The 9401-nt window shown below is 33.9% G+C and overlaps 2 protein-coding genes across 6 annotated transcripts in view; one reads left to right on the top strand and one right to left on the bottom strand.

Moving 5' to 3' along the window:
- The window catches only part of LOC139488812 (folliculin-interacting protein 1-like), a 62209-nt gene extending 57672 nt beyond the window's left edge, over positions 1 to 4537 (bottom strand). The window contains exon 1 of one of the 4 annotated variants that reach the window (XM_071274742.1): positions 4385 to 4537. In XM_071274742.1, coding sequence (XP_071130843.1) covers positions 4385 to 4464 — 80 coding nt within the window. In that variant the 5' untranslated portion in view covers positions 4465 to 4537. Of the gene's footprint in view, positions 1 to 3865; positions 4304 to 4384 lie in introns of those variants that run through there. The other 3 variants (XM_071274740.1, XM_071274743.1, XM_071274741.1) reach the window with 3 other exon arrangements.
- An 89-nt stretch (positions 4538 to 4626) lies between these two features.
- LOC139488814 (uncharacterized) lies at positions 4627 to 7261 on the top strand. Of its 2 annotated transcripts, XM_071274745.1 has the most exons (3): positions 4627 to 5657; positions 6202 to 6268; positions 6490 to 7261. In XM_071274745.1, exons 1-3 carry the CDS (start codon positions 5642 to 5644, stop codon positions 7088 to 7090), a joined length of 684 nt encoding a protein of 227 aa, XP_071130846.1. In that variant the 5' UTR covers positions 4627 to 5641; the 3' UTR covers positions 7091 to 7261. The 2 variants fall into 2 exon arrangements, with proteins under 2 accessions (XP_071130846.1, XP_071130845.1); XM_071274744.1 differs by having other exon boundaries at positions 4627 to 6268.
- The last annotated feature ends 2140 nt before the right edge of the window (positions 7262 to 9401 follow it).

Below are 9401 nucleotides of genomic sequence, written 5' to 3' on the forward strand. Positions count from 1 at the left end.
ATTTAATCATATATTATTTATAAATTAAAATTCCACATACACAAAAACAAGAGGCTCTCAAGAGCCTGAATCGCTCACCTGTATTTCAGAGGAGAAGATTTTAAATGTTAGCAAACTTGTTGAACAAAGTCAAATTGTGTAAAATTGTCTTTCAAGGGCAATAACTCCTTAAGGGATCAATTGACAAATTTGGTCCTTGAACTTTTTTGTGTATCTTACTTTACTGAACATTATTGCTGTACACAGTTTATATCTATATAGCTATCTACAATAATATTCAAGATAATAACAAATAAATTGCTTCGCTGAGTGCAGCCTGATACAACCACAATGTCGAACCCTGAACAATTAGGGCAAATTTGGACACAATATTCAAGCTTGATACGGTCTGGATTTGGATTGTGATCAAATTTTTTACATAATTAAGGTTTCTGAAACAAAATAAATGTGGTCACAATGTTACAAATCTATTGAAATTTCTTCTTCAAACTATTTTAATTTAAATTAAAAAATTTGAAAAAATAGAAAAAAAATAGGAATCCCTTAAAAAAATTAATATTAATTAATAGTAATCAATCATAACTTCTAAAAATAGATTAACAGCTTATCATCTCAAGACAATCTTATCTTTTAATACATAATTTACAAGCAGTGTAAGGGAGATAATCAAACATATATATATATATATAACAATATTCTTTAAATAGAATTGGATTACCTCCCTTACACTGCTTTTAAATTGTCTAAATTGTCCTTTAACCAGAAAAACCCTTGTTTTTCTCCCTTTTTTGCCCCTAAGTGCTAAATGATTTCAGCCATAACCCCCTTCCTTTTGTGTTTATAAACATTGTGTTTATTGATTTCTAATTACTTATACTAAAGTTATTATCTGGAAACCATCTGTCTTCGGAAGACGCTGACAACGCTGCCGATGTGATACCAATATAAGGTTTCCGACACAGAATGAATGTTGTATAAGAACTTAAAAATTTTAAATTGGACATTAACCTTTTATGGTCCAATATCCAAAATCTAAATACATTGTTAGATTCAGCATATCAAAGAACCCCAAGAATTCAATTTTTGATGAAATCAAATAAAAACAGGCTATTATTTGAACTTGGAATTATTTTTAATTATGGAATTTGCATAATTTCTTGTGTTTAAAATTTTTAATAAATTCCATGTTTATTTGGTATTATAATCTTTTGAGTGGTTAATAACACTTTCCATAAAATGTATTTTGGTTAGATAGTGTTGTGCGCGGCACAGTACATTCTATTGAAAATAAACTATTTTCTTTGTAATAGAAAGTGTTGTGCGCAGCACAGAACATTAAAGTATAGAATTAACATGGAATTTATTAAAAAAAATTTCAAACCAAGAAATTATGTAAATTCCATAATTGATAATAATTCCAAGTTCAAATACATTTAATAGCCTGTTTAAAGTTCAATTTTGGACCCTTTAGACCTCAATGTGGACCAATTTGATAAAGAGGGCCAAATATCAAAAATCTAAATGCATGTACATGGTTAGATTTAGCATGTTAAACTTAAAGAAACCCCACATATTCAATTTTTGTTGAAATCTGACAAAATTTAATTTTGGACTCCAATTTGGACCAACTTGAAAACTTGGCCCATAATCAAAAATCTAAGTACATGTTCAGATTCAGCATTTCAAAGAACCACAAGAATTCAATTTTAGTTAAAATCAAACTAAGTTTAATATTGGACCCTTTGGACCTTAATGTAGACCAATTTGAAAACAGGACCAAAAATTAAGAATCTATATACACCATTTAATTTGGCATATCAAAGAACCCTAATAATTCAATTTTTGTTGAAATCAAACAAAGTTTAATTTTGGACCCTTTTGGCCCATAATTCTTAAACTGTTTGGACCGAAACCCCCAAGATCAATCCAAACCTTCCTTTAGTGGTTATAAACCTTGTGTTAAAATTTTATTGATTTCTATTTACTTATACTAAAGTTATTAACCGGAAATCATCAGTCTTCAAGAGACTCTGACAACGACGCAGACATGATACCAATATAAGACCATTTTTTTTTATTTTTGCGGTCGTATATAATAAAACCACTTATTTGACTCATCAAAAGACAGTAATTGTGTATATGTTAACAGTAAAAGAATTCCAGATATACAGAGAATATTCATTATTCTAGTGTTTACAAAATTCATAACAGAATAGACAGCCTCAAACCTCAGTCACACTAGGCCACAATTGCATTTTGATCTCTGAAAATAATGTAGATTGCATTTAGGTTGTGGTGAGTTCTTCATGATCCTGATGACCATGGCCAAGTATGAACATGTTTTAAACAATAGTGGTGCTGTAGTGGGGAAATCAGGTCACAGTAGAAGTGTAGTGACAGCGCTGTTTGGTCGTGGTAAGATCGCAAAGGTTGCTGTACCAAGTTACCAACGTAGCGAAAACGTGATACTAGTCGGAGAGACTGCGCTTTGATCTCATGTCGATGTTACAACTACCTCACTAAGACCATCATGTTATCATTGCGACTCAACCATGCTGTTCAAGCCATAGTATGATTCTAGTCCGCTCATGCCTTCCTTATCACACTCTTCTTACGACCTGACTATGTTCATACTACAGCTATTTAGTATTTTGAGTTCTAGCTATATATATAGTCATGCTCATTGTCACATAACATATATAAAAGCTCTTCAGGTTTTGTTTGAAACATCAATTTCAATTGAACCATGGAAACACAAGACCATGTTCATGGAGTAATGCTTCTACAATCATTAACACAGATACAAAATCTTAACAAGCCATAGGCGGATCCAGGGGGGGTGGCCTGGGGGCCCGGGCCCCCCCTTTTGTGGGAAAAATGAGGTTGATTATATAGGGAATCATTGAAGCATGACTGGAGCATGCCCCCCTTAGGTTAGTCAGCGGGCCCCCCCTTAGGAAAAGTTCTGGATCCGCCACTGCAAGCAGGCTAAATTGTTATTGAGAGATCAAAAAGGACAGATAAGAAGAAATTTAGACAACTTAGGTCCTTTTGAGTTCGTCCTTGGCTATCAACCAAAAGGAGACTCCAGTGTGGGCATCAGTTGATGAAGGAGTTACGATTCTAAGATGAACCTTCCTTCTATAATTTATTATAATGCCACCAGAGATGTTTGATCAACTTCTCAACATGACTTTGTTGTTTCCGAGAAAAATTCTACTAATAAATAATGAGAAATAGAAGGAATGGAACTTTTTTTAAATATGAAACACGGCTGAGAGCATATTAAGATCGTGGAATGATTGTGGTATGATCAAGCTACATTGTATAATCGCAGTAGAAGTGTGATAAGATTATGTTGCAATCAAATAAATCGTGGTATGGTGGTATTGAGAACATGAGCATAGTTAGATCATTATAATCATAATGAGGTTGCAGAATAAAGGTGGTGAGAAAGTACATGTGGTATAATCATGGCGGGATCGTTGCAGAATTTAATTTAGATCGCGATAAGCGTGATGTGATTGTGGTATAGTGTGTCAGTGACTGGGGCATTAGGCTTTTTAAAAACATCAAGTTGTTAGTTCTGAAGGTTCAGATTTTCAAATTTCCTTTAACTCGATACAAGTCAGGCAGTATTGCAAAGAAATTCCGTAACAATTACAAGTACATTTGTACTATAAATCAGGTAAATGTACATGTACACCATGTTCACTAGTACCAAGATTTGAACGACTTTTATAATTGAATAATTATTAATTATACATATACATGGACAAATGTATGTAACATGTAACTTCATGATTCGGAAACAAACTTAAGGAAAAGTGTTTGAAACACGATCACTCTGAAAAGGGTGTCAAACCTGTCATATGCTTTCACACTGGAACTCAAAAAGGCTAAGGAAAACATTCTGGTTCTCTGTTTGAATCTGCATCATTAACTGGTTTTATTCTTTCATATCACTACGGCTGGACCATGAATAAATTATTCACAGATTATAAACGTAAAAAGTAAGTAACTACAATTGATGATATCGGATGTGTATGACCTGGATGGTCATGTGCTTGTCACAAGTTTGTTTACATTTGTATGAACACGTCGTACATGTAGATATCTAAAAGTTTATATATATAAGAATTGAATCGATTGTCCAGCTTTTATCAGACAAACATGCGCGTCGGTTATTGTTATTTTCTTTTAAGACGAATAAAAAACCAGACCCAGTTATAAGACAGAAGTAAATTGATGTTCACTGGAGGACTAGGAGATTCCATGACCAAAATGCAAATTCACAAACCAATGTTTCTCGGGTTTTTGATGATTTTTTTACAACGTAATTATTAGAACCATATTTTTTTAAACACATAACACTGGTACTTACTCGGACTTTGAATCTGTTCGCCATTTATCACCACTACTCCGAGAATTCGGGAACAACTTCTTCAGAAATTGTTGTGCCATATTGATTTTCCATTGAAATTGCCTCACATGACCCACTCTATTTAGGCCGATGAGGTCAAAGTAAAACCTGCTTTGATTGGCTAAAATCGGAATACCCCCTGTTAATCAATACCATGTGACAAACATTACCGCTTTCTTGGTAAAAAATTCACTAGACTGGATTCCAGCAGAGAGTGAGACATATATACAGTCAGAGATATAACTCTATAGGGTTATTCCAGAAAATAACTTGCTTGTGTTATTACAGATACTTTCATGAGTTGTCTACTCTTTATTCCTTAAACTTTCTAAATCTATAATAACATATGCTTGTTATTTGTAAAATTATTTCTTTTATATAAATACTATATAGTGGGCTCTAGGGAACTCTTGTTACTTAACCGGATTTTCGATGTTCTAATGTCACAAGTGATCACAAGTTATCGGTAAACATTGCGCTGGAAGACATGTCAACCTACCTGGACACATTATTCTACCAATTTTTAAGTCATTGGTTTGACCTACCGGGGTTCGAACCCACGACCTACCGCACTAGAATCAATGGAACACGCTAGCATACAACCAGACAATGCTGATCATAATCAGAAAAAGAAACTTGAAAAAAATATTTTCAAACAATACCAAAAATGTATTTCATACTTTTATTAAAGATAAATAAAAATCATGAATTGTCTTATACATTAAAGACTTCCATAGAAAAGGCGCTTCATGATTTTGTTTAAATTAATTATAAATAATTATATTTTTGGTCAATGAATTATTTTATCGATTAGCATTTGTTTCAGTGAGTTAATTTTTGTTAGTGTAAACATTGGTAACTATAGCGTTATCGATTCAAAAATAAACCAAGGAAAGTAATAAACCAGCATACTTATAGGGGGTGCTTATACTCATGAGTTACCTTTTTCATCTTTTTTTCTCTTTTATTAATAAAAGAACCCATCTTCAACCAGTTTTGTAAGGACATTTAAATTTGTTTAAATTTTTTTTATTTTGATTTGTATTCGAAACACTTATTTGTGTACCGTCACCGCTATGGTAAAAGCTGCAATCGCTGCTGCAGATTGGACACACTGTATGTAGTGTGCCGGTAGATAGTTTGAAACTCGAATTTTGATAATGTAAAATACATAATTAAAAAAAAAATGAAAATGATAAGGAGACAACGAGTGGAGTCATGCCAGAATCTACAGGTACATTAGTTTTATATATTTGATAATTATCAGACTAGGTTAGTAATACATGTATCATTAATTATCTCCAATCTTTTCACCCCAATTTTTTTTTATGAAAAACAACCTCAGAATTATTGGTAATTTAAAGTTGACGAGTTCTAATCCCGAAACAAACACAAAATAAAAATGTAAAAGAGGGACGAAAGATACCAAAGGGACAGTCAAACTCATAAATCTAAAACAAACTGACAACTCCATGGCTAAAAATGAAAAAGACAAACAGAAAAACAATAGTACACACGACACAACATAGAAAACTAAAGAATAAACAACACGAACCCCACCAAAAACTAGGGGTGATCTCAGGTGCTCCGGAAAATGTAACCTGATTATTCACAGACAATCAATCTATAAATATCTTAAAAAGCATGGAATGATATGTATTTTTACTTGTCAATAACTGCAGCACAAAAAAAAAATATCAACATTTTCTCAATATTTGTATACTTTAAAATGTATTTTTTATTACTATACCTACATCATATAGAATTTTTTATTCCAGGCTCAATGTATTGTCCAGTGGATTCCTTTATAAAGTATACAGACAAACTGCACCCTGATTGTGATAGGTAAGTAAATCTAGCAGTAATAAAAGCTACAATCTTCAAACAATTTTAAACACAATCATGAGGACCAAAACCCCAAAAACATAAAACAACATTGGTAAATAAAAAAAACAGCTGAAAAAAATCCACCCAAAGTGTATTAATGATGGTATGTATCATAATTGTTCTAAAGGTAAAGAAAAACCAGGTTTTTTAATGTTAATTCTTCATTTTAAAAATTTCAGATTGTGGCAGCGTCCAAGGGATTGTTTTGTTGATGATGACAACGAAATATGGTATTACAACGCACCTGTTGGAGAGAAAAAGCTAAAAACATTGATGAGTGACTTGAGTTTGTCATGTAAACTTAGCCAGAAATATACAAATCATTCAATCAGAGCAACAGGAGCTTCAATTTTGTCAAAACATAAATTTAATGATGCTCAGATAATGTCTGTTACCGGTCATAAATCAGTACAATCTCTATCCGTTTATCAACGGGTAGACACGCAAGAAAAGTTAGAAATGGGACAAACTCTGGGAGTAACTATGGGAGCTGTGCCAGCCCGGATAGAGGCTTTACCTGCACCTCTTATTAGATCAGCACTACCAGCACCTCCTGCAAGACTAGCACTTACTGAAAATGGATCTATGGTGCCTGCTCTTATTGAAGCAGACACTCCACAAACTTTGCATTTCGAAGGATTTGATTTGAACGCTATATTAGGGGACTTTGATTATAATGAATCATCCTTAAATGTTAGCAACACAAGACAAGCTGCCGGTCCACAATTATTTCACAAATGTAAAGTGACAATCATTCAAAATCTAACATTGAACAAATGACTTTCATTCCAAATTCTATATTCATACAAGAAAATACTTTAAATACTTGTTAGTAAATGTGTTAATAAATTCCTATTGTTATTGTTATTATTTTGATATTTTATACTAAACTTGACATAAAACGCTCTCAGTGCGATAAATTCGTTATACGGTTCGCTACTGACCCCCTACGGATCCATAGAGGGTTAGTAAAATCCATAGGGCCTACGGCCTCACCCCCTATGGATTTTACTAACCCTCTATGGATCCGTAGGGGGTCAGTAGCAAACCATATAACTTATAATGTATGTAATAACAATGATAATTGTAATAATTTTATGGTTCTGATCCTGCCTTGAATTAAATGTATGTGATTTTTATAGAAGGAAGATAATAACATCTGTCTGAACTTTTTAATGTTTCATTTTAGTATATAAAAATGTTTTTTCTGTTACCAGAGGTGGATTAAGGGGGGGGGAGCAGGGCCCGGCCTCCCCCTTTTCTGGGAAAAATTTGGTTGCTTATATTGGGAATCACTGAAGCATGACCGGAGCGGGCCCCCTCTTAGGCAAGTCAACGGGCCCCCACTTATGAAAATTTCTGGATCCGCCACTGGTTACAAATCATGTTGTATTGTTTTATGTGTACATGTTATGCTGCCCATCAAGGGCCCTTGATTGGAATAATAATTATTCTTATTCTTATAGGAACCTAAAGCCAAAGAAAAAGCCCATCAAGCAGAAGCTAATTTTTTATAATCCCCCGAAGATACTTTTTTAATTCAGTTGTGTTTATAAGAGTCGCACTTTAGCCCATAAGAGACACACCAGTTTAAGATAAAATACAAAATTTTGTCACAACTGTAATTGCATTCTTTTAAAGAATCACTTCATAAATTGACCAGTATATATGAGTTTGAATTGATGGAATACTGCACCGAGTTGCTACCACGTGCATGAAATCTCGGTCTAAATTGAGGTCTAGCTTGCTGAAATCTTCCATTTACGCCTGCCCTACAAGGAAAAACGTTTTGTTTGGGGCACTGAATAAGTGGGTGCTGATCAAAACATATTAAACAAGAATGAGTATAAGCACATGATTGATTCATGCATGTACCTTCAAGTTGGTAATTGAATGCTTAACAGTTAAAGCGCCCCGTCACGTGCTTATTGGCCCATTACTAATAGCGGACGAAGGATATACATATAGAACAGCCATAGCATAGAGTCAACAACAGCCCAAGAACCAGCTGGATCCTGCGACATTCTCAGGCATAATTGTTCACTGTACGATTTCCACCGTAGTGCGAACCGCTTATGGCGCCAGCCGTATACTATGCATGTAAAAAAGATTCTGCCCATTTACCTATGGTGTCAATTTTTTGTTGTTGCTGTCTTGGTTGTATTAAAAGTTCTCCATATACTAGTATATGATATAACGATTTTTTTATCCCCAGAAGAGGCTTGAGAATTAATAAATATATAGGAAGGCCAGGTCAACATATTCTTGCAATTATTTTTTATTGCAAAGATTAATTTCTTGTAAAGTCATCACTGGCCTTACTGCACGCAGATGGGGTTTGAAAAACTGGAAAATTTCCTGATCGAGCAATGGGTTGAGTAGAACTAGAAGCAGCGGTTGTGGTGACCGGTCCGGTAACCTCTGAACTGAGTGAAGTGGTTTCTACTAGACTTTGTAGATCTGTTAGGCCGAGAAAAAAAAAGATCGATGTTTCCGGTAACCCGACCGACCCTGTTTTTTAGCCCCGACCCTAACTTTTTTATTGGATCTTCAAAAAAAAAAAAAAAAATTGTATCAACCGACCCCGTTTTTGACACAGGCTTCTGATAGATGACATAATATTTTTTCTCTCTTGCTTCTACTTGCATAGAAAGCCAGTTAAACATTTTATTAATGTCAAAAGGTATTTCAAATAGGTTAAAATCAAGAAATTTGCACAGGTGCTTCAAAAACATTGCAAATGGCACACTTCCGGTTTTTGAAACTAATTACGGATCCGGACTTGGAAAAACCATGATAATTTTCCGGATTTCATTTACGATGTCAAAAAAAAAAAAAAAAAAAAAAAAAAATTCCGACCTACCGACCCTATTTTTCAAAATGATGTTACCGGAAACACATATCTTTTTTTTTAGGCCTTAACACTCGCATCTCCACCAGTTTTCAGACGCAAAACAATTCTCTTAGCCGCCACCCTCTTCCTACCAAATGCCCTAAGCATTTTAGACTGAAAATACAAGCTATGATAAATTCTGTAAATATATTTATGTTTCTTGTCACTGGTGTATATATATGTTTGCATTTTAACCCG

Source organism: Mytilus edulis, chromosome 9 (genome assembly GCF_963676685.1).
Source record: "Mytilus edulis chromosome 9, xbMytEdul2.2, whole genome shotgun sequence".
Taxonomy (NCBI): Eukaryota; Metazoa; Mollusca; class Bivalvia; order Mytilida; family Mytilidae; genus Mytilus; species Mytilus edulis.

What these genes read in the sequence shown, in the direction of transcription:
- LOC139488814 (XM_071274744.1), top strand. Translation starts at nt 6,078, where the DNA reads ATGTATTTTTACTTGTCAATAACTGCAGCACAAAAAAAAAATATCAAC. An exon ending in CTGCACCCTGATTGTGATAG is followed by an intron (nt 6,269 to 6,489) that starts GTAAGTAAATCT and finishes TAAAAATTTCAG; the next exon opens with ATTGTGGCAGCGTCCAAGGG.